The sequence below is a fragment of the Mesoplodon densirostris genome, chromosome 3, assembly GCF_025265405.1.
Source record: "Mesoplodon densirostris isolate mMesDen1 chromosome 3, mMesDen1 primary haplotype, whole genome shotgun sequence".
In the NCBI taxonomy this organism is placed as follows: Eukaryota; Metazoa; Chordata; class Mammalia; order Artiodactyla; family Ziphiidae; genus Mesoplodon; species Mesoplodon densirostris.
Window position 1 is genome coordinate 172,917,764 of NC_082663.1, and position 24,976 is coordinate 172,942,739.

A 24,976-nucleotide genomic window follows, 5' to 3' on the forward strand; every position below is an offset into this window, starting at 1 on the left:
CATTTTGAGTTTATTTTTGTGTATGGTGTTAGGAAGTGTTCTAATTTTGTTCTTTTACATGTAGCTGCCCAGGTTTCCCAGCACCACTTATTGAAGAAGCTGTCTTTTCTCCATTGTATATTCTTGCCTCCTTTATCAAAGATAAGGTGACCATATGTGCATGGGTTTATCTCTGGACCTTCTATCCTGTTCCATTGATCTATATTTCTATTTTTGTGGTAGCACCATACTGTCTTGATTTCTGTAACTTTGTAGTATAGTCTGAAGTCAGGGAGCCTGATTCCTCCAGCTCTGTTGTTCTTTCTCAAGATTGCTTTGGCGATTCAGAGTCTTTTGTGTTTCCATGCAAATTGTTAAATTTTTTGTTCTAGTTCTGTGAAAAATGCCATTGGTAGTTTGATAGGGATTGCATTGAATCTGTAGATTGCTTTGTGTAGTAGAGTCATTTTCACAATTTTGATTCTTCCAATCCAAGAACATGGTATATCTCTCCATCTGTTTGTATCGTCTTTGATTTCTTTCATCAGTATCTTATAGTTTTCTGCATACAGGTCTTTTGCCTTCTTAGGTAGGTTTATTTCTAGGTATTTTATTCTTTTTGTTGCAGTGGTAAATGAGAGTTTTCCTTAATTTCTCTTTCTGAATTTTCATTGTTACTGTATAAGAATGCAAGAGATTTCTGTGCATTAATTTTGTATCCTGCTACTTTACCAAATTCATTGATTAGCTCTAGTAGTTTCTTGGTGGCATCTTTAGGAATTTCTATGTATAGTATCATGTCATCTGCAAACAATGACAGTTTTACTTCTTTACTGATTTAGATTACTTTTATTTCTTTTTCTTCTCTGATTGCTGTGGCTAAAACTCCAAAACTATGTTGAACAATAGTGGTGGGAATGAGCACCCTTGTCTTGTTCCTGATCTTAGAGGAAATGCTTTCAGTTTTTCATCATTGAGAATGATGTCGGCTGTGAGTCTGTCATATATTGTCTTTATTTTTCTGAGGTAGTTTCCCTCTATACCCACTTTCTGGAGAGTTTTTATCATAAATGAGTGTTGAATTTTTTCAAACACTTTTTCTGCATCTATTGAGATTATCATATGGTTTTTATCTTTCAAGTTGTTAATATGGTGTATCACATTGATTGATTTGTGTATACTGAAGAATCCTTACAATCCTGGGATAAACCCCACTTGATAGTGGTGTATGATCCTTTTAATGTGCTGTTGGATTCTCTTTGCTAGTATTTTTTTGAGGTTTTTTGCATCTATGTTTATCAGTGATACTGGCCTGTAATTTTCATTTTTTGTGTGATATCTTTGTCTGTTTCTGGTATCAGGGTGATGGTGGCCTCATAGAATGAGTTTGGGTGTTTCCCTCCCTCTGTTATATTTTGGAAGAGTTTGAGAAGGATAAGTGTTAGCTCTTCTCTAAATATTTGATAGAATTCACCTGTGAAGCCATCTGACCCTGGGCTTTTGTTTGTTGCAAGATTTTTAATCACAGTTTCAACTTCAGTGCTTGTGATTGGAAGGTTGTACTTTTCTAACAATTTGTCCATTTCTTCCAGGTTGTCCATTTTATTGGGATATAGTTGCTTGTAGTAGTCTCTCATGATCCTTTGTATTTCTGTGGTGTCAGTTGTTACTTCTCCTTTTTCATTTCTATTTCTGTTGAGTCTTCTCCCATTTTTTCCTGATGAGTCTGGCTAATGGCTTATCCATTTTGTTTATCTTCTCAAAGAACCAGCGTTTAGTTTTATTGATCATTGCTATTGGTTTCTTCATTTCTTTTTCATTTATTTCTGATCTGATCTTTATGATTTCTTTCCTTCTCCTAACTTTGGAGGTTTTTTCTGTTTGTTCTTCTTTCTCTAATTGCTTTACGTGTAAGATTAGGTTGTTTATTTAAGATTTTTCTTGTTTCTTGAGGTGGGTTTGTATTGCTGTAAACTTCCCTCCTAGAACTGCTTTTGCTGCATCCCATAGGTTTTGGGTCGTTGTGTTTTCATCATCATTTGTTTCTAGGTATCTTTTGATTTCCTCAGTGATCTCGTGGTTAGAATAATTATTTTTAAATGTTTCAGTTTCAGTTTGTAACATGGTAAGTATAAACAGGCATGATCCACACAAACAAAAGCTTTTGGGAGGTCTCAGTCATTTTTCAGAGTATAAAGGAGTTCTGAGATCAGAAATTTGAGCTTGGCTGTTTTAGAAAAAAACAACTTTATTTTTCAGCTTTAGAAACTGAGCTCTAAAGAGTATATGATCTGCCCAAATTGTACAGCTCATATGTTGCAACACTGGAACAGGAATCTAGGTAGATCTCCTGATTTGGGTTATGCCATATAGCTCAGCCTCTAATATTCATAAAACCAGTTGGAGATTCTCTGAAGCAGTGCCCAATTGTGAGTATGAATGTTAACCTAGAAATACAAGTATAGATTCCATTCTCTAAAGACAAATGTTTTCTTTTCTGTTTTCTCTGTAACCTAGTGTTCTCCATTAGCTTTTGCTACTTAACAGTCTGCCCCAAAACCTGATCTACTAAAATAAAAACTGTTTATTATTGCTCAGGAGGCTACAGGTCAACCGGGAGGTTCTGCTGCTCTGAGCCAGGCTCAGGCCTGTATGTGTGATCCTCACGTGCTGAATGCTGTGATGGGGTGAGAGGGTCACATGTCCATCATCCTCCACGGGTTCTCCAAGTCCTGTTCCCATGGAGACGGCAGGACTCCAAAAGAGCCAGGGGAAGTTGCCAACCCTCCAGTAACCCAAGCTCAGAACTGGCTCAACATTGCTTCTTTGATTAAAACAAGTGGCAAGGGCAGCTCAGATTCAAGGTATGGGGAGATATTTTACCTCTTCTTGAAAAGAGCCGCAACATTATATTGCAAAGGAGTGTGGATACACTGAGAGGAATAATTACAGACATTTCCATAGTATTTTAGAATAATTTTAAAATAATGACATTAATAGTATTGTGAGGTGGTAAATACAGTAATAGGAATTGGACTCCAGTATAAAGAGAATTTAGTTAAAATCTCATTTCTGACATTTGAGCAAGTCACTTACCCTCTTTAAATTGTAGCTCCTTCATCTGTAAAATCGGATTAAATGAGATAATGCTTGTGAAGCACTTGGCTTCACACAGGAAATGCTTTTAAAATGTCATCTAGTAGTGGTTTTAAAAATCTTGTACATTAGATAAGCTCAGAGGATTCTTCCTGACTTCCTGTGAACAAAACAGCAATGCCATGTTTATGGGTATATGTCTGCCCGAGGAGCTTGTTTGCCATCAGCCCCAAAGGCCTCCTTCCTGCTGTTCACATAAGGCCTCTTGCCGAACACAATTCTATTCCATCTCAACAGATGTACTAAATACCTGGTATTTACCACCTTTCCACTCCAAGCCATGGTTACAGGTTTGAAAAATGTATGCTCTCTGTTTAAATAAGAACCTGCAATTGAGTATAGGAGATAGATTCCTTAACAGATAATTTAAATTAAATAGACTGAGTACTAACAGAAGAGATTATGCAAGCACAGAGGAAAGTGTCCCATATCTGGAGTTTCAGGGCAGTATTAACTTTTTTCTTATTAGTCAAGATACATACTAACAGTTCATATCACAGGTCAGCCAATCTTTTAGACCAAAAATTCCTCTGCAGGCACATCCTGCCTGACATCCTTAAATGTACAAGTCCTCAACTGGCCTTCTATCACAGTGACAATGCATGGAAGAATAGGTTAAGGTGGAGAGGTTCTGACCACTTCCAAATTCAGTAAACTAGAGCTTCACCTCCTCTTCCACCCCTTATTAGAAAGCAGATGGGCTAGTGTAACAGTTGATGGCATTTTATTACAGAGCTGTGCATGTCTTGCTAGGCCATTCAATTGGCCTTGTTAATTTAAACATCTTCCATTATCACTCTTGAATTAACAAACTCTTCCATGTGACCATACCCCCTTTTCAGCAGGGCACATTATTCCATTTGAGCAATAGGTACTGGCTGCTTCTGGAGGCTATTTTGGCAAATTGGTTTCCAAACTCTATCAGCCCAGTGAAAGTCATTACCAGAGGGCCATGGCCAATCCAAAGATATTTTTCTTCACTGAAGAATGGCAGTATATATTAAAAATCAGCAGACAAGAAAAGGAGTCCAGGCAGTCTGTAGGAACAGAGAGGAGCTTCCAGCTCCCAGCAGCCAGGAAACAGGACCTCAGAGCCGTAGCCACAAGAAACTGTATTTTGCCAACAACCTGAATGAGTTTAGAAGCAGGTTCTTCCCAAGAGCCTCCAGTTCCCTGACCAGGGATCAAACCTGCACTCTTGGGACTGAAAGCTCAGAGTCTTAACCACTGGACTGTCAGGGAATTCCCCAGAATCCCCCACTTCTTACCACCTCTGCCACCCTCATCCAAGCCACCATCATCTGAGGTTTAACCACTGAGAGGGACTGGGGGTGGCAACATCCCAAAGCAAGGAGCCCACTTAGCAACCGGATCTTAGATTCTGAGTGCTAAGATATCTGGCAGAGACCACTTCATCAAATGAATCAAGTAAACAAAGTTAATATCACAAGGAATGCAACACACTGAAATTGTGCACCCCTGATATGATGCAGTAGGAAGAACACAGCATCACTTGCGTGATATTCCTGCCAAAGTGTATCACTTGAGACCTGTGACTTGTGCAAATGGCACCTCCAGTGGAATCCTTTCGGACATAACTCATTTTCCATGTGGATAGGAATTATCAAAGCAAAAACTGCACTGGTAGAGTTATCGAGCCGTGTGGCTGACAGGGTTTTGGTACTCCGGCCGGGTGTCAGGTCTGAGCCTCTGAGGTGGGAGAGCCCAGTTCACGACATTGGTGCACCAGAGACTTCCTGGCCCCACATAATATCAATCAGTGAGAGCTCTCCCAGAGATCTCCATCTCAACATTAAGACATAGTTCCACTCAACGACCAGCAGGCTCCAGAGCTGGACACCCCATGCCAAACAACTAGCAAGACAAGAACACAACCCCATCCATTAGCAGAGAGGCAGCCTAAAATCATACTAAGTTCACAGACACCTCAAAACACACCACCAGATGTGGTCCTGCCTACCAGAAAGACAAATCCATCCATATCCACCAGAACACAGGAACAGTCCCCTTCCCCAAGAAGCCAATACAATGCACTGAACCAACCTTACCTACTGGGGGCAGACATCAAAAACAACAGGAACTACGAACCTGCAGCCTGCAAAAAGGAGATGCAAAACACAGTAAGTTAAGCAAAATGAGAAAACAGAGAAATACACAGCAGATAAAGGAGCAAGGTAAAGAATCACCAGACCAAACAAATGAAGAGGAAATAGGTAGTCCACCCGAAAAAGAATTCAGAATAATGATAGTAAAGATGATCCAAATCTTAGAATGCAGAAAATACAAGAAACGTTAAACAAGGGCCTAGAAGAGCTAAAGAGCAAACAAACAATGATGAACAACACAATAAATGGAATGAAAAATTCTCTAGAAGGAATCAATACCAGAATAACTGAGGCAGAAGAACAGATAAGTGACCTGGAAGATAAAATAATGGAAATAACTACCGCAGGGCAGAATAAAGAAAAATGAATGAAAAAAATTGAGGACAATCTCAGAGACCTCTGGAACAACATTAAATGTGCACCATAATATGAATTATAGGGGTCCCAGAAGACGAAGAGAAAAAGAAAGGGACTGAGAAAATATTTGAAGAGATTATAGTTGAAAACTTCCCTAATATGGGAAAGGAAATAGTCAGTCAAGTCCAGGAAGTGCGGAGAGTCCCATACGGGATGAATCCAAGAGGAAACATGCCAAGACACATATTAGCCAAACTATCAAAAATTAAGTACAAAGAAAAAATATTAAATGCAGCAAGAGAAAAGCAACCAATAATATACAAGGGAATCCCCATAAGGTTAACAGCTGATCTTTCAGCAGAAATTCTGCAAGCCAGAAGGGAGTGGCAAGACATAGTTAAAGTGATGAAAGGGAAAAGCCTACAACCAAGCTTAGTCAACCCAGAAGGATCTCATTCAGATTCAACAGACAACCTTTACAGACAAGCAAAAGCTAAGAGAATTCAGCACCACAAAACCAGCTTTACAACAAATGTTAAAAGAACTTATCTAGGCAGGAAACACAAGAGAAGGAAAAGACCTACAATAACAAACCCAAAACAATTAAGAAAATGGTAATAGGTACATACATGTGAATAACTACCTTAAATGTAAGTGGATTAAATGCTCCAACCAAAAGACATAGACTGGCTGAATGGATACAAACACAAGACCTGTATATATGCTGTCTACAAGAGACCTACTTCAGACCTAGGGACACATACAGACTGAAAGTCAGGGGATGGAAAAAGATATTCCATGCAAAGGGAAATCAAAATAAGGCTAGAGTAGCAATTATCATATCAGAAAAAATAGAGTTTAAAATAAAGACTATTATAAGAGACAAAGAAGGACACTACATAATGGTCAAGGGATCATTCCAAGAAGAAAATATAACAATTATAAATATTTATGCACCAAACATAGGAGCACTTCAATACATAAGGCAAATGCTAACAGCCATAAAAGGGGAAATTGACAGTAACACAATCATAGTAGGGAATTTTAACACCCCACTCTCACCAATGGACAGATCATCCAAAATGAAAATACATAAGGAAAAGCAAGCTTTAAATGACACATTAAACAAGACGGACTTACTTGATGTTTATAGAACATTCCATCCCAAAACAACAGAATACATTTTCTTCTCAAGTGCTCATGGATCATTCTCTAGGATAGATCATAACATGGATCACAAATCAAGCCTTGGTAAAGTTAAGAAAATTGAAATTGTAGCAAATATCTTTTCCGAACACAATGCTATAAGACTAGATATCAATTACAGAAAAAAAACTAAAAATACAAACACTTGGAAGCTAAATAATACACTACTAAACAACCAAAAGATCACTGAATAAGTCAAAGAGGAAATAAAAAAATACGTAGAAGCAAATGACAATGAAAACAAAACGACCCACAACCTATGGAATGCAGCAAAAGCATTTCTAAGAGGGAGATGGATAGCAATACAAGCCTACCTCAAGAAACAAGAAACATCTCAAATAATCAACCTGACCTTACACCTAAAGGAACTACAGCAAGAAGAACAAACAAAACCCAAAGTTCATACAAGGAAAAAAATCATAAAGATCAGAGCAGAAATAAATAAAATAGAAACACAGAAAACAGTAGCAAAGATCAATAAAACTAAAAGCTGGGGCTTCCCTGGTGGCGCAGTGGTTGAGAGTCTGCTTGCCAATGCAGGGGATGCGGGTTTGTGCCCCGGTCCGGGAGGATCCCACATGCCGCGGAGCGGCTGGGCCCGTGAGCCATGGCCGCTGGGCCTGAGCGTGCGGAGCCTGTGCTCCGCGACAGGAGAGGCCACAACAGTGAGAGGCCCGTATATCGCAAAAAAAAAAAAAAAACTAAAAGCTGGTTCTTTGAGAAGGTAAACAAAATTAATAAACCATTAGCCAGACTCATTAAGAGAAAGAGGGTGAGGACTCAAATCAACAAAATTAGGAATGAAGGGCTTCCCTGGTGGCGCAGTGGTTGAGAGTCTGCCTGCCGATGCAGGGGACACGGGTTCGTGCCCCGGTCCGGGAGGATCCCACGTGCCATGGAGCGGCTGGGCCCGTGAGCCATGGCCGCTGAGCCTGCGTGTCTGGAACCTGTGCTCCGCAACAGGAGAGGCCACAACAGTGAGAGGCCCGCATACCGCAAAAAAAAAAAAAAATTAGGAATGAAAAAGGAGAAGTGACACTGCAGAAATACAAAGGATCATGAGAGATTACTACAAGCAACTGTATGCCAATAAAATGGACAACCTGGAAAAAATGGACAAATTCTTAGAAAAGCACAACCTTCCAAGACTGAAGCAGGAAGAAATAGAACATATAAATGGACCAATCACAAGTACTGAATTTGAAACTGTGATTAAAAATCTTCCAACAAACAAAAGCTCAAGAGCAGATGCTTCACAGGAGAATGCTATCAAACATTTAGAGAAGAGCTAACACCTATCCTTCTCAAACTATTCCAAAATATAGTAGAGAGAGGAACACTCCCAAACTCGTTCTACGAGGCCACCATCACCCTGATACCAAAAAAAGACAAAGATGTCACAAAAAATGAAAACTACAGGCTAATATCACTCATGAACATAGATGCAAAAATCCTCAACAAAATACCAGCAAACAGAATCCAACAGCACATTAAAAGGAGCATACACCATGATCAAGTGGGGTTTATCCCAGGAATGCAAGGATTCTTCAATATATGAAAATCAATCAATGTGATATACCATATTAACAAATTGAAGGATAAAAACCATATGATAATTGATGCAGGAAAAGCTTTTGAAAAAATGGGTGTTGACACATTTATGATTAAAACCCTCCAGGAAGTAGGCATAGAGGGAACTTACCTCAACATAATAAAGGCCATACATGACAAATCCACACCCAACATCGTTCTCAATGGTGAAAAACTGAAACCATTTCCACTAAGATCAGGAACAAGACAAGGTTGCCCACACTCACCAGTATTACTCAACATAGTTTTGGAAGTTTTAGCCACAGCAATCAGAGAAGAAAAAGAAATAAAAGGAATCCAAATCATAAAAGAAGAAGTAAATCTGTCACTGTTTACCGATAACATGATACTATACATAGGGAACCCTAGGATGCTACCAGAAATTTACTAGAGCTAATCAATGAATATAGTAAAGTAGCAGGATACAAAATTAATGCACAGAAATCCCTTGCATTCCTATACACTTACAACGAATGATCAGAAAGAAAAATTAAGGAAACATTCCCATTCTCCATTGCAACCAAAAGAATAAAATACCTAGGAATAAACCTACCTAAGGAGACAAAAGACCTGTATGCAGAAAACTATAAGACACTGATGAAAGAAATGAAAGATGATACAAACAGATGGAGAGATATACCATCTTCTTGGATTGGAAGAATCAATATTGTAAAAATGACTCTACTACCCAAAACAATCTACATATTCAACACAATCCCTATGAAACAACCAGTGGCATTTTTCACAGAGCTAGAACAAAAAAGTTTGCAATTTGTATGGAAGCACAAAAGACCCCAAATAGCCAAAGCAATCTTGAGAAAGAAAAATGGAGCTGGAAGAATCAGGCTCCATCAGTTAAGACTATACTACAAAGCTCCAGTCATCAAGACAGTATGGTTCTGGCCCAAAAACAGAAATATAGATCAATGGAACCAGATAGAAAACCCAGAGATAAACCCACGCACATATGATCACCTTATCTTTGATAAAGGAGGCAAGAATATACAATGGAGAAAAGAGAGCCTCTTCATTAAGTGGTGCTGGGAATACTGGACAGCTACATGTAAAAGAATGAAATTAGAACACTCCCTAACACCATACACAAAAATAAACTCAAAATAGATTAAAGACCTATGTAATGGCAGGCACTATAAAACTCTTAGAACATAACATAGGCAGAACACTCTATGACATAAATCACAGCAAGATCCTTTTTGACTCACCTCCTAGAGAAAGGGAAATAAAAACAAAAATAAATCAGACCTAAAGAAACTTAAAAGCTTTTGCACAGCAAAGGAAACCATAAACAATAGAAAAAGACAACCTTCAGAATGGGAGAAAATATTTGCAAATGAAGCAACTGACAAAGGATTAATCTCCAAAATTTACAAGTAGTTCATGCAGTTTAATATCAAGAAAACAAACAAACCAATCCAAAAATGGGCAGAAGACCTAAATAGACATTTCTCCAAAGAAGATATACCGATTGCCAACAAACACATCAAAGGATGCTCAACATCACTAATCATCAGAGAAATGCAGATCAAAACTACAATGAGGTATCACCTCACACCAGTTAGAATGGCCATCATCAAAAAATCTACAAACAATAAATGCTGGAGAGGGTGTGGAGAAAAAGGAACCCTCTTGCACTGTTGGTGGGAATGTCAATTGATACAGCCACTATGGAGAACAGTATGGAGGTTCCTTAAAAAACTAAAAACAGAGCTACCGTATGACCCAGCAATCCCACTACAGGGCATATACCCTGAGAAAACCATAATTCAAAAAGAGTCATGTACCAACGATGTTCACTGCCACTCTATTTACAGTAGCCAAGACATGGAAGCAACTGAAGTGTCCATCAATAGATGAATGGATAAAGAAGATGTGACACATATAAAAAGAAAAAAATTGGGTTATTTGAAGTGAGATGGATAGACCTACAGTCTGTTATACAGAGTGAAGTAAGTCAGAAGGAGGAAACAAATACCCTAAGCTAACACACACACATATATATATATGGAATCTAAAAAGGAATAGGACAGGAATAAAGATGCAGACATAGAGAATGGACTTGAGGACACGGGGATGGAGAAGGGTAAGCTGGGACGAAGTGAGAGAGTGGCATGGGCATATATATATACTACCAAATGTAAAATAGATAGCTAGCTGGAAACAGCTGCATAGCACAGGGAGATCAGCTCGGTGCTTTGTGCCCACCTAGGGGGGTGGGATATGGAGGGTAGGAGGGAGACACAAGAGGGAGGGGATATGGGGATATTTGTATATGTATAGCTGATTCATTTTGTTATACAGCAGAAAGTAACACACCATTGTAAAGCAATTATACTCCAATAAAGATGTTAAACAAAGAAATCAGCAATGTCAGGAAGTTTTTTTCAACACAGGGCCTTTGCTTTAACTTGGTAGCTCCCTTTTATGGAGTGGTACCAATAGCACTGCCTTTTTTAATGATTTTGAGCCTGGTGCATGGGAATAACACATCCCAAGACATAAATAATGTTCAGGTTTGCAATTCTTCTACCTTGCAATTCCGCAAATGGCATCTGTTCACTGCACTCAAAGGGAGCAGGGATCTGATGAACCACAGCTAATGGGTAGCATGTTGACAGTTCAGTTCAGCAAGCTTGTACAAGTGCCACCCTTGGTAAGACCTGTATTAAGGTCTTACCTATATTAAGGAGGAGAGGGGCTACAGAGAAGTTATCAGACATGGTTCTTCAGCCTCCAGCATTTTCTAGTGGCTGAGACCAACACATTCACAAATCCTCTATTGCAAAACTGGTCGATGAGCAGGGATTCCAGCACAGTGCTGTGGAAACCTCAGGGTAGGAAAGAAAGGGCTCCCCACTGAAGGAAGACGAGACGTGTCCTGGGAAAGGTGAAAGCTGAGACGAGGCCTGAAAGTGTACAGAAATGTGATGTGAGAGGTAAAACTATTTCAAGTAACTTAAATAATTTGAACCAAGGCCTAGAGGTCAAAGGGTTACTAAAGACTGTGGGCAGAAGATAGAAGCTTTAAAAGAGGAAGAAGTATAACAGAAGTTGAGGCTGCAAGATAGAGTTTTGAATGCCTGACCAAAGAATTTGCATTTAATTCTGAATCTACTGAGAAGCCCATCAAAAAGTTCTCCATATTTTTTTTTAAGGCATGGAAGTAGCATTATCAACTTGTTTGTAAACAAAGTAATAATAGCAGCATGTTTAGTGTAGATTAGAGGAAGGGGGGAAACCTAAAAGGTTGTTGACTAGTCTATTGAGGAAAATAAATAAAAGATGCAGACATCTGATGCTAGAGTGGAATCTTCTTAGTCCGAATATCATTAAATATTCAAATAAAACTTGAATGAATACAAATTTGCAGAAAACTTTTAGAGGTAGCCCCATCTCCCTTTTCTCTTCTATTATTGCTTTATTGGTGAGCATAGGTCTTAGATTATTAAAGAAAATCAGACCCCTGGATACTGGCAGCATCAGAAACATCTCCTCTTGTTCCTTATAAGAGGCAGAACTGGGAGAAGACATTTTAATTTTGGAGCTATAAAACCTTTATTCAGAAGAAACATTCTTCTTCTCTGGGTCAGGATAGATACCAAACATGCCTTTCCTGACTCCCATGGCAAGGCAAATTACTTTTGCTCTATAAAATCTCCTGATCACTTGCTATCCAGAGGATGGTACGTGGACAAACAGCATCCTTCCTACATGGGAGGTTATTAGAAATACAGAATCTCAGGCTCTACCTACTTAATCAGTGTTTGCATTTTAACAAGGTTTCCAGGTGATTTCTGTGCATATTAAATTCGAGAAGCACCGGCCTTTTTTTTTTTTTTTCCGACTAAAAGTTCTCTTACTTTTCTATATTACTTCAGGATTTAGGGCTCATGCATATGGAAAAAGCAGGGTTGGTTGGAGGAGAGGAATCCTGGTAGCCATAACCCAGTCTAGTTCTCCTTTCAAGACAAAACCATATAGAGCTTAAGGCAATGCCTGACACACAAGGGCTTTGTAAACCATAGCTACTGTTATGGTTGTTGTGGCTCTTTTTGCCTATTATTATTTTTTTCAGTTGGTTTCTCTTACCTGGACCATTATTTTAATTGCTTCAGCTCTCCAATCACAAGAAATCATAAGAAACACTTCACAGAGCTAAACTGGCAGAAAGGGCTACCAGTTCACCCTGCTCCCATCCAGAGACAATAAATACTAAGTTTTGCATTGAAATCCAAATAAAGAAATGATCTTTAAGGTACAATATCTAACATTTGCTTGATTATGATCAATTTCCTGTTCTCTTACATCATACAATTTGAATTTGAAAACAGTAATAGCACAAAAAGATAGATTATCTTTGATGTGGGACGAATTCTGGGCCATGACTTGATGGTGTCCTCACTAAGATGCCACTAGGTAATCAAGTCTGACCCATCCTAGACCAATTATTTGGGGCTGCTCGAGGCCTAGAAATGATTTGACAGCAGAACATTTGTGTCTAGCAGTCCATCTTAAAGAGCAGAGTGAAGAATAAGACAAAATTCAGGAGTCAGAGCAATCACTCAGAGTGTCTTTGGAACACTTTCATTGCTGAATTTAAAGAGTCATGGCTGACAAGTGAGTTTCTCTCTCTCCCTCTTGAAAAATCCCTGTAACTTTAATGGTCATTGACTGTACTCAGTCTTGCACCTTTGCACTTACATACAGGCCTCTTCATGGAGTGGAGTCCATTCTGATTGTGGAGGCTTCTAATCGTGGTCACTGAGTTTGTCATGAAAAAAATGTTTGCATTCTTGTTCTTATTGTAAATGGCAGTACAGTTGACCATTGAACAATGTAGCTGTTAGGGGCCCAACCATCAACTCAGTTGAAAATCCCCTTCTAATTGATAGTCAGCTCTCCATACCCACGTTCTTCTGCATCCACAGTTCCACATCCATGGATTCAACCAACCGTGGATCGTGTAGTACTGTAGTATTTCCTATTGAAAAAAATCTTTGTATAAGTGGGCCCACGCAGTTCAAACCATGTTGTTTAAAGGTCAGTTATGCTATGTTACTATTGCTATGTTGATACAATGGGAGACAGAAAATGGATAACTACCAGAGAACATTTAACAGTCCAATTGAGGAGCAAAGTGTAAATAAGTAACAGGAGAATAATAAGTCATTTTAATTTTCCACTAGGAAAAAATATGGTAGCATTGATAATTCAGTTAATTCTTCTAAATGTTCTTATTGGCCTCCCCTGTTTAATATCTTGTTACAGGTTCATATTTTTTGCATAGTAATATTCTTCTAAAATGTAACATTTACTTAGATAACAAACGTAAACTATCACTAAAGTGAGAAAAAAACTTGTTTAAATGCCATGTTATGTAATAAGATACATAACGGTTGTGAGAATCTGTTCAGTTATTATGTGAATGTTTTTAAAATGGCATTTTTGCTCCTTAGATCTCATATAGTACATGTATTTACCAATATCTATCATTTGTGTCTTATACAGATTTATAAATTTACATATTTATCCTTCCTGATCAGGGTTTTGTAACATTTCAAGCAGTTTTAATTCCTCCAGGTAAATTCCAATAAATTTGTGTTTTGGTTTATTCATAGGCCAATTGAATTGATGTGGGTTATGTTTTTAATGATAACAATACAGTATAATTTAATCACTCAGTTTCTGGAATCCCATGAGTAACATATAAAAGATGCATTTATTTTGCAAGACATTAATGAGGAGCTTCAGTGCATCTCCTCCTGATACCTTTTAAAAGATATCTAATTATTTTTTACTCATTATTATTATGACAGATATAAAGTCAGGTCATATGTATTTGCATATGTTTTATTTTTTAATTACATTGAGAGACCGCTAAATATTCCTTGAGAGAAAATTCAAAGAAGAAAACGAGGTCTGCTTTCAGCTAATCCTATACAGTATATTGAGCTGGCTTTTGAACTTGACCACCCTGGCACTGTTATGGATTGTTGGTCTTTCATCTACAGGAATTGATGATGCAAGAGCATATACTTGCTTTCCACTTGCAACATTCTATCCTTGGTTAACCCAAAGTGAATTCAAGAATACTGAGGTTTTTAAAACCAGCAGTAACCAAGGAGCATATACAATATCCTGCTCCATTGTGTCAGATTCCACAATCATAGGCATAAAAATAAACTTCAAATGTGTTTTTTTTAAATTTGGAGTATAATTGCTTTACAATGTTGTGTTAGTTTCTGCTGCACAGCGAACTGAATCAGCCATATGCATACACATATCCCATCCCTCTTGGACTTCCCTCCCTCACCCCCATCCCACCCAACTAGGCCATCACAGAGCACCCAGCTGACCTCCCTGTACAGCAGGTCCTCATTAGCTATTTGTTTAACACACGGTAGTGTATTTATGTCAAACCTAATCTCCCAATTCATCCCACCCTCCCCTTCCGCCTCCCCATGTCCACACGTCTGTTCTCTATGTCTGCCTTTCTATTCCTGCACTGCAAATAAGGTTCCTCTGTACCATTTTTCTAGATTCCATGTATATGCATTAACATACTATATTTGTTTTTCCCTTTCTGACTTACTTCACTCTGTATGACAGACTCTAGGTCCATCCACATCTCAACATATGACCCCATTTCATTTTTTTATGGCTGAGTAATATTCCATTATATATATGTACCACATCTTCTTTATCCATTCGTCTGTTGATGGACATTTAGGTTGTTTCCATGTCCTGGCTATTGTGAATAGTGCTGCAATGAACATTGGTATACACGCATCTTTTTGAAATATGGTTTTCTCAGGGTATATGCCCAGTGGTGAGTTTGCTGGGTCATATGGTAGGTCTATTTTTAGTTTTTTAAGGAACCTCCATACTGTACTCTATAGTGGCTGTATCAATTTACATTCCAACGAATGGTGCAAGAGGGTTCCCTTTTCTCCACACCCTCTCCCGCATTTATTGTTAGTAGATTCTCTGATGATGACCATTCTGGCTGGTGTGAGGTGATACCTCATTGTAGTTTTGATTTGCATTTCTCTATTTTTTATTTTATTTATTTTAAAAATTAATTAATTATTTATTTTTGGCTGTGTTGGGTCTTCATTGCTGTGTGTGGCTTTCTCTAGTTGTGGCAAGTGGGGGCTACTCAGCTACTTTTTGTTGGGGTGCGCAGGCTTCTCATTGCAGCGGCTTCTCTTGTTGCAGGGCACAGATTCTAGATGCATCGGCTTCAGTAGTTGTGGCTCACGGGCTCTAGAGCACAGGCTCAGTAGTTGTGGCACATGGGCTTAGTTGCTCCACAGCATGTGGGATCTTCCCGGACCAGGGATCGAACCTGTGTGCCCAGCATAGGCAGGCAGATTCTTTTTGTTTTGTTTTGTTTGTTTTCTTAATTTTTTTTATTGAAGTATAGTTGATTTACAATGTTAGTTCCTGCTATACAGCAAAGTGATTCAGTTACACACACACACACACACACACACACACACACACACACACACACACACACATATATATATACATTCTTTTTTTATATATTCTTTTCCATTACAGTTTATCATAGGATTTTTTTAAACATATTTATTGGAATATAATTGTTTTACAATGGTGTATTAGTTTCTGCTTTATAACAAAGTGAATCAGCTATACATATACTTATATCCCCTTATCTCTTCCCTCTTGCATCTCCCTCCCTCCCACCCTCCCTATCCCACCCCTCTAGGTGGTCACAAAGCACCAAGCTGATCTCCCTGTGCTATGCAGCTGCTTTCCACTAGCTATCGGTTTTACATTTGGTAGTGCATATATGCCCATCCCAGTCTCTCACTTTGTCCCAGCTTACCCTTCCCCCTCCCCATGTGGTCAACTCCATTCTCTAGTAGGTCTGCGTCTTTATTCCCGTCCTAGCCCTAGGTTCTTCATGACCTTTTTTTTTTTTTTTTTTTTTTTTAGATTCCATATATATGTGTTAGCATACAGTATTTATTTTTCTCTTTCTGACTTACTTCACTCTGTATGAGAGATGCTATGGTCCATCCACCTCACTACAAATAACTCAATTTCGTTTCTTTTTATGGCTGAGTAATATTCCATTGTATATGTGTGCCACATCTTCTTTATCCATTCTTCTGTCGATGGACACTTAGGTTGCTTCCATGTCCTGGCTATTGTAAGTAGAGCTGCAACGAACATTGTGGTACATGACTCTTTTTGAATTATGGTTTTCTCAGGGTATAGGCCCAGTAGTGGGATTGCTGGGTCGAATGCTAGTTCTATTTTTAGTTTTTTAAGGAACCTCCATACTATTCTTCATATATTCAATTTACATTACTACCAACAATTCAAGATGGTTCCCTTTTCCCCACACCCTCTCTAGCATTTATTGCTTATAGATTTTTTGATGATTGCCGTTCTGACTGGTGTAAGATGATATCTCATTGTAGTTTTGATCTGCATTTCTCTAGTGATTAATGTTGTTGAGCATTCTTTCATGTGTTTGTTGGCAATCTGTTTATCTTCTTTGGACAAATGTCTATTTAGATCTTCTGCCCATTTTTGGATTGGGTTATTTGTTTTTTTGTTATTGAGCTGCATGAGCTGCTTGTAAATTTTGGAGATTAATCCTTTGTCAGTTGTTTTATTTGCAAATATTTTCTCCCATTCTGAGGGTTGTCTTTTCATCCTGTTTATGGTTTCCTTTGCTGTGCAAAAGCTTTGAAGTTACATTAGGTCCCATTTGTTTATTTTTGTTTTTATTTCCATTTCTCTAGTAGGTGGGTCAGAAAGGATCTTGCTGTTATTTATGACATAGAGTGTTCTGCCTATGTTTTCCTCTAAGAGTTTTATAGTGTCTGGCCTTACATTTAGATCTTTAATCCATTTTGAGTTTATTTTTGTGTATGGTATTTAGGAGTGTTCTAATTTCATTCTTTTACATGTAGCTGTCCAGTTTTCCCAGCACCACTTATTGAAGAGACTGTCCTTTCTCCATTGTATGTTCTTGCCTCCTGTGTCAAAGATAAGGTGTTATGTGTGTGGGTTTATCTCTGGGCTCTCTATCCTGTTCCGTTGATCTATATTTCTGTTTTTGTGCCAGTACCATACTGTCTTGATGACTGTAGCTTTGTAGTATAGTCTGTAGTCTGGGAGCCTGATTCCTCTAGCTCCATTTTTCTTTCTCAAGATTGCTTTGGCTATTCGGGGTCTTTTGTGTCTCCATTCAAATTTTAAGATTTTTTTTTTGTAGTTCTGTAAAAAATGCCATTGGTAATTTGATAAGGATTGCATTGAATCTGTAGATTGCTTTGGGTAGTAGAGTCATTTTCACAATGTTGATTCTTCCAGTCCAAGTACATAGCATATCTCTCCATCTATTTGTATCATCATTAATTTCTTTCATCAGTGTTTTATAGTTTTCTGCATACAGGTCTTTTGTCTCCTTAGGTAAGTTTATTCCTAGGTGGTTTATTGTTTTTGTTGCAATGGTAAATAATTCTTATTTAAAAAGAAAGTATTAGCTAACCTTTTTGAGCACTATCTACCAGTTACTTTTCTAAAGTATTTTACAGGGAACAACTTATTTTTCTGGCATAACTGCTCTGTGAAGTAGCTATTACTATTATTATCCTAATTTTCAGATGACATGGAGGACAGAGAGTTTAGGTAACTTGCCCAACTAATACATAAGGAAAAATATATAATGAAGGATTTTTTGATTATTCTCAAGGGTTATGTTATCATTGGGTGAATTTTTTTGAATTCACTCAGAAGATATTTATTTAATGCCAACTATGTGCCAGGTACTGTGCTAGGAGCAAGAGACAGAGATATTAACATGATGAATACCTTCACATTGCCAAGCATCTGGATAAACAACCATTGTCCAAATCCACATGTATTTTAAATAATTGTTGTATTAATTCAATAATTTATCCCAAGTACCTATTCTCTGCCAGGTATTGTCTAGCAAGCACTGTGTTAAATATCTGGCTTTTTGACAAAAGTCTGTATTTTATTATAATGTTTCTACCTATTAAACACCCATTAGGCATCTCCTCTACAGCTGTATTGAAATGCCATTGATATTCCCATGCTTCTGCCTACAGAGAGCTTCTGTTACAAGATTTGTAGTGATGAACAAAAGAAGTTAAATACTGAGGAAAGGAAGCTGGAGGACCAGAAACACACTCTTCACTAGTTTATACTTAGTCCTCTATTAGCAGTAGTGAGTTGACTTTTCCCTCGTTCTCTTCTTCCAGAGATGTCTGCATTCTAGAAAACTATTGCCTCCTTGTTTCATAAATACCTTTTTTTTGTTTATATACAGATTGAATTTTACAATACATTTCTAAATATCTAGCTTGATTCTAGGAGTAAGTTTACCCTCTTTTGTTATTTTAAACTGCTTTATGAAAGGTGAGGTTGTCATTGACTCTAAACAATTTCATAACTGAGAGATGTGTACAGATAACCAGTGACAAATGGGACTCAATTTGAGTTGAAGTTCTGGACTATGAGATTTCCCATGGCCACGTTAAGAAAGTTGCCATCTTAGAAAAAGAGCAGTTATACTTTGGGACAGACACCTGAGTTCTTAGGTTTAGGTAGCGAATATTAATGGAGTAGATTAATAAGGAGTGAGAGCTCTTATCTGAGAATCAGCTTGCTGTGTCATTCACTTAATACCTGGGGTTTCCTTTAAAACCAAGAGTAATTTACTTTTAAATCTAGTTTTATATGAAGAAAGACATTCTCTAACAAAACAAAGGCTCTAAATGAGATCATGCTAATAAAAATGTTGGTGGTATATAATCTATTTAAACTCCACCATCTTTATTACAATTTTTGATGTTTGCAAGTAGGTAACTCTTTTGAAAATCATTAGCTATTATCCAAAAGCCTATTGTTAGGGAACTGCAAGTTCAAGTTCTCAAAAACTCTTCCAAAAAACTCTATATCTATTATCAGATAAAGATGGCTACTCTTTTGAATAAAGAAGACTTCAGATTTTTAGAAAAGTTATGACAGTGCCTGAGCTATGCTATGGTTGATATAGATTCTCAAATTGAGGGTATTGTAGTTCCTTGAAAAATAATTTGCTTCCACTTTTTTGGAGATTTGACTTTCTCTCTTTGGAAGAAATGTGGTTTTTGGAAATCACAAGAGCTAAGAATCAAAAAATTGATGTTCAAATCCTCAGTGTTATGCTAACTAGTTACATGTCAAAAGACAGAAACTTAAGCAGTTTTCTCATCTGTTTTATTGCTTTTGAAATTGGGGGAGACTCTCTGTGCTGCCTGCCTCCTAGTCTCGTAAAGATTCAGCTATCTGTGTGCAAATGTTCTTTGAAGAGATAAATGTGATATACAAATATAAAGAATGCTTTTGGGGGGATTTGTGCGGGATGAGTGAGTTTGTAAAATACTGCTATTCTCTGGATTTCATTGCTTGCTTCCCTGTACAGCATTGTTTGCAATATAATATGTGTTTATTCACTGCAGTTATATGTGTGCTTACTAATTAGAATACATGTGTTTGTCCCACTCTACCCCATGGATTGAAAGGGTCATTATAACAGAGGTCATGTTTTTATTGTGCAGAGTCCTATCCCCAGCAAGTGCACTGACAAGCATAGTAAGTGCTCATAAGTAATTGTTGGATGAATGGAGCCAGACCCCCTAAATGCACTGTGCATTTGCGGTGTACACTCTACATTTGTACTTACTCCTTAAAACTGCTGGAAATTATGTTGTTTTGAATTTTTAGGGCATTTTTGGGGGGGTTAGATATGCTGCAAAATCAAATTTGGAGATCATGTCTATGAATGTTACAAAATTAATGACTCGCTTCTTCATAATCACTTCTCTTCCAACTTGAAATCCAAATATTTTGTAATTCAGATATTTTGTATTCGCAGGGGGAGGGTTTAGTACCATTTAATGCTGTACTGATAACTTAAATGATTTTTCTCTTCTTTTGTCTTCTCTTAGAGTACAATCCAGGGTTATGTGATAATGTGGTGCTGTTTGAGAGAATGAGATTCATAATCAGATAAACCTAGGTTCAAGTCCCAATGATACCACTTCCTAGTTACAAGACTTAATATAAGCTGTTAATTTCTCTAAGCCTTTGTTGCCTCATGTGAGCCTAATTATACTTCCCCAATGAGATTATTGTGAGGATTAAAGATAGTAATATACTTAAGGTGCTTGGCGTGATACCTAACACATAATAACCTTTAGCTGTAGCTATTATCGTTTATACAGTTCATTTCCTAAACAGTTATTTTTTTCTATTTTGTTTGTCTTTTGTTTTGTGTATCTGTATATGTGTTTGTGTGTTTCCTTTTACAGATGGATATACAACTGATGACATTGAGTTTTACTGGCGTGGGGATGATAACGCAGTAACAGGAGTAACCAAGATTGAACTTCCACAGTTCTCTATTGTAGATTATAAACTTATCACCAAGAAGGTTGTTTTTTCCACAGGTTTGTATCAGGGCAAATAGTTAAGAGAAAAGGGGCTTTATTATATTTTGCCCAAAGGGTTCACTTATATCAGGATCAGGTCCCAGGGAAGGATGGGGACTCTGGAAGACTTAGATCTGCTGAAAATGCTCAGTTCCCCAGCAAGCCCATTTGGAACCCATCCATTTACTTTCAAGAAGGCACCCGCAGCATAGCAAATGTCTCTCATGTACTATCATAATTCTTTGAAACATGCTGAGGACAGCCAGGCCATAGTTCACTCAAGTCTGACCACAGTGAAATTCTCTAAACACAGTAGGGTGGAAGGACTTCACATTTTTCTCAAAGGGTAGGACTTTCTTTACGTAGCCTTACCTACTGTTTTGGAGCTAAAATCTTTTCCAGATGTTGAGATTATCCAGATACCTTTACCATTCTTATTCTTCCAGTATTGAGGTCAGACTTGTTTTCATCAGCACAGATTTTTAACAAAAAAGCCCAGGAATGCAGTAATTTGCTCCATACTCATTAAAAGAAAAATAATAAGTCCACAGGAATATCCCACTTTATATTTTTCTTATTGAAATGAATTCCCCAAGCACAGAAATAGCTAATACAGTAACTGTAGATTTTGAATTGTCTGCTAAGGACTCAGGTACTTCCTGTCCCTGAAAACTACTTCAAGCAAGAATACAAAATAGCCTCCAGCTTTGCAAAAAAAACAACAGAAACTTTTCCTAGGTTTGAGGTTCTTTGAACGCCTGAGACACTATGGAAATGAGTTTCTACTTAAAATATTTTTACTTTAATATTAATATACTTGCTTCAGTCCAAGAGGGCTAGACAAGGCTTTCAGTTAGTAAGAATATCCCCCCTGCACACACACACACTATTTATCAATGTGACTCTTTTAGGTTATAAGACTGTATTCTGTTACATACCTCATTTAAAATGTAATTCCCCAGGTCCCCACCATCAAAAGACCTAGCTTCAAGAATCTGATCCTTAATTATATCTCCCACAAACATTGCTCAGGAAAAGTGACTCTCCACCTTTTGGTGGGTCAGGAATCCTTTTAAAACTTTGATGGAAGCAATGAAATTAGAAAAAATACTGCATACACATGAAAACCTTCACAAAATTTCAGGGATTTGCTGCACTAACTGCAGCCTCGCCACTGATCCTCGCCTTAAAATGCATCCTGGGGCTTGTGAAGAGATTTCTTTCCCTATAATCAGAGTTTGCAGCCTTATTCTTATATACAAAAATGTACAGGATGGACTTGCTGAGAAACAATTAAAGGGGGAACAAAGGGACTGTGTCAAATTGTCTTGTCATCACAGTTGCAGAGAATGAGAACCTTTGATTCAGTGTAGAAGGCTGAGGAGGGAAGAGCTGGAATTCTTTCAATTACTGATGAGTGTGGAATATATTTAACACTGAGTAAGTCCTGCTAATTAAAAGCCCTGTTTTCTCAGACCACTTTTGCAGAAGAATGTGCCCTTCACCAGGAGCTAAAATTGAGTTTAGGAAAGATATACAAACTGTTTATGGGCCTTTAAAGAAAAGTATCCTATAAATACTGATCGATAACGATGATGTTTTACAATTGTCTTTCTAGGCTCCTATCCCAGGTTGTCCCTCAGCTTTAAGCTTAAGAGAAACATTGGTTACTTTATCCTGCAAACATACATGCCATCTATCTTGATCACTATCCTCTCCTGGGTCTCCTTCTGGATTAATTACGATGCTTCAGCTGCAAGAGTGGCATTAGGTAGGCATCAATCTGACTGCTTGTGGAGTGTGCCTGTGTGTGTGCGTGAGTGCGCATTCACTTTCCTTACCCTCGAATTTGCAATGCGTGACGAGACCGGACTGCACACATTATAAGAATTTGGCTATAAGACGTTGGGTGATCTGATTCAGCGTTAAATTAGTTAAACACAAATTAAAACTCTTTCATGTCAAAATTAGTTAACTATGTAGCTGTCGGTAATGAAATTAGTCCCATCAGCTTTATATTTTTATTGAAGCATAGTTCATGTAATATTGCTAGATAATTGTTCAGTTTTTATCTGTGTTTCCTTACCTGGGAAGAGCTCTCTTCCATCTTTTTTTTATTTTTTTATTTTATTCTGAACAAGAAACAAAGAAATGAAATGTGCAACTAATCAATGAGCAGAAAGAATTCTGAAGTCTTAACTAAGATTTTGGGGTAGCATGGCAGAGGGCAGGAGACAACAAAGTAAGAATATTGGGAAATCATCCATGGTATCAGTTATCTTATGCATGCTGTTTTTCCATCATAACACCAGAGGAAGAGAATAAATTGTATTTCATGAACATTTTTATGTTGCTAACTCCAGATATAGTAAATTTATGACCTTTTATACAATCTTTATTTTTCTGAATTCTGACTAATACCTTTAAATTTTGAGTTAAGTGCTTCACCAGTATATCTCAATTAAATCATTGATTCCTTAGCAAAGTCATTATTCATACAACAAACTTTTTTTGAACACCTACTATGTGTCAAACATACTGGGCACTGGAGATAAAGCCAGTGTCCTTCTGGAAGTTATGTTCTAGCAATAAAAGGTAAAAAATAAATTTATTTTGCATTTAACATGAGAATTATATAATATGGTAAACCTGTAAAGTGGAAATAAGCAAGGTAAGGGGGTGGGTATACTAGGGGTACAGTTTAGAATAATCAGAGTAGACTTCATTGATTGCCAATGGATAAAGACTTGAAGAAGATCGAGTCACATAAATGTCTGGATGAGAATATTCCAGCTTGATGAAAAGGCCCTCAGGTAGAAACATGCCAAGAAAGTGAGCAAGGTGGCCTGTAAGGCAGATGCAGGGTGAGTTCAGGAGTAGAGATAATGTCAGGGAGAGGGGACTAAAAGATGATGAAATGGTCCAGGGGCCATAATAAAAGTTTTGCTTTTATTTTGAGTGCAATTAGAGCAACACTGAGCAAAGAAGTGACATGATTTCAGATACAAAGGGATAACTTTGGCTGCTGTGTTGAGATTAGATTGTGGTGGTTCAGGGATGGAAGGAGAATTAATTACCTCCTGGACTGAGTCAAGTCCTCTGTGATATATTCTCTTAAAATACTGTAGACCAACCTTGGAGACCAACCACAGTTATAATTCATATTTATTTGGTTTGTGATGTTATTTTTCCTCATGGTACTGAAGATACCTTGGAGGAAGGTCCATGTCTAATTTTGCTTCCATTATATTTGTAGTGTCTCACACAGTGAATGGTGTCCAGTAAATAGCTGCTGAATAAAATAATGAATGGAATTTGTAAATATCCTGTTATTCCAAAATGAAAATCTGTTATCAATTTGATGCCTATTACAGGAATAATACATGTTATTTACTTTTTGAAAGAAATTTGTCAAATGTCTTTTATGTGAGCAGTTGATTACTAGGTCAGAAACACCTTAACATGAGATTTAGATAAATAGTAAAGTCAGTGTTGTCAGTTTTATAATATACATGTAATATTCGTGTCATCCAAGATAAGCTCTAGATGAAATAATGAAGAGAAAAGTAAAATTGGAAAATGTGTCAAAATGACTAATATAGAAAAGATGTGAGAATTATAAAATACCTAGATCTAAAGTATAACCATAGTTTTTTTGGCCATGCTCAGAATTGGATGCTCAAATTTATTTTTTCTGTATCTGTTTCATGAGCATATAGAAAAGCAAGGCAAAAATTATGATCTTATTAGAGAGAAAAAATTAAATCAGAAAACATATGTTCCTAAAAAAATAGAATTGAAAATTAAGTTTTGGTCTCTATTGTTGGGTAGTGTTTAAGGACACAGGTTTCTGAGTCAGAGAGACCCCAGTTCAAATTTTGACTCTGCAACTTCCCATCTGTGTGATCTTGACCTCGGAGCTCTGTTTTCATATCACTCTTTTCCTACAAAGCTGGACCTTATCAAACTCAGGACTCTGGACTCCCAGTGCTTTTACCCAGCATATCTCTGTCTATCCCTTCAATTACAGCTTTGGGGAAACTACTCCCCACTGTCGGA

General features: G+C 37.6%; 1 protein-coding gene across 3 annotated transcripts in view; it reads left to right on the forward strand.

Moving 5' to 3' along the window:
* GABRB2 (gamma-aminobutyric acid type A receptor subunit beta2) overlaps window positions 1–24,976 on the forward strand; it is a 287,791-nt gene that overhangs the window by 212,038 nt on the left and 50,777 nt on the right. For all 3 annotated transcript variants that reach the window (XM_060092603.1, XM_060092604.1, XM_060092605.1), the window contains exons 6-7: window positions 20,798–20,935; window positions 22,536–22,688. In XM_060092603.1, the coding sequence (XP_059948586.1) occupies window positions 20,798–20,935; window positions 22,536–22,688 (291 nt within the window). The remainder of the gene's footprint in view (window positions 1–20,797; window positions 20,936–22,535; window positions 22,689–24,976) is intronic.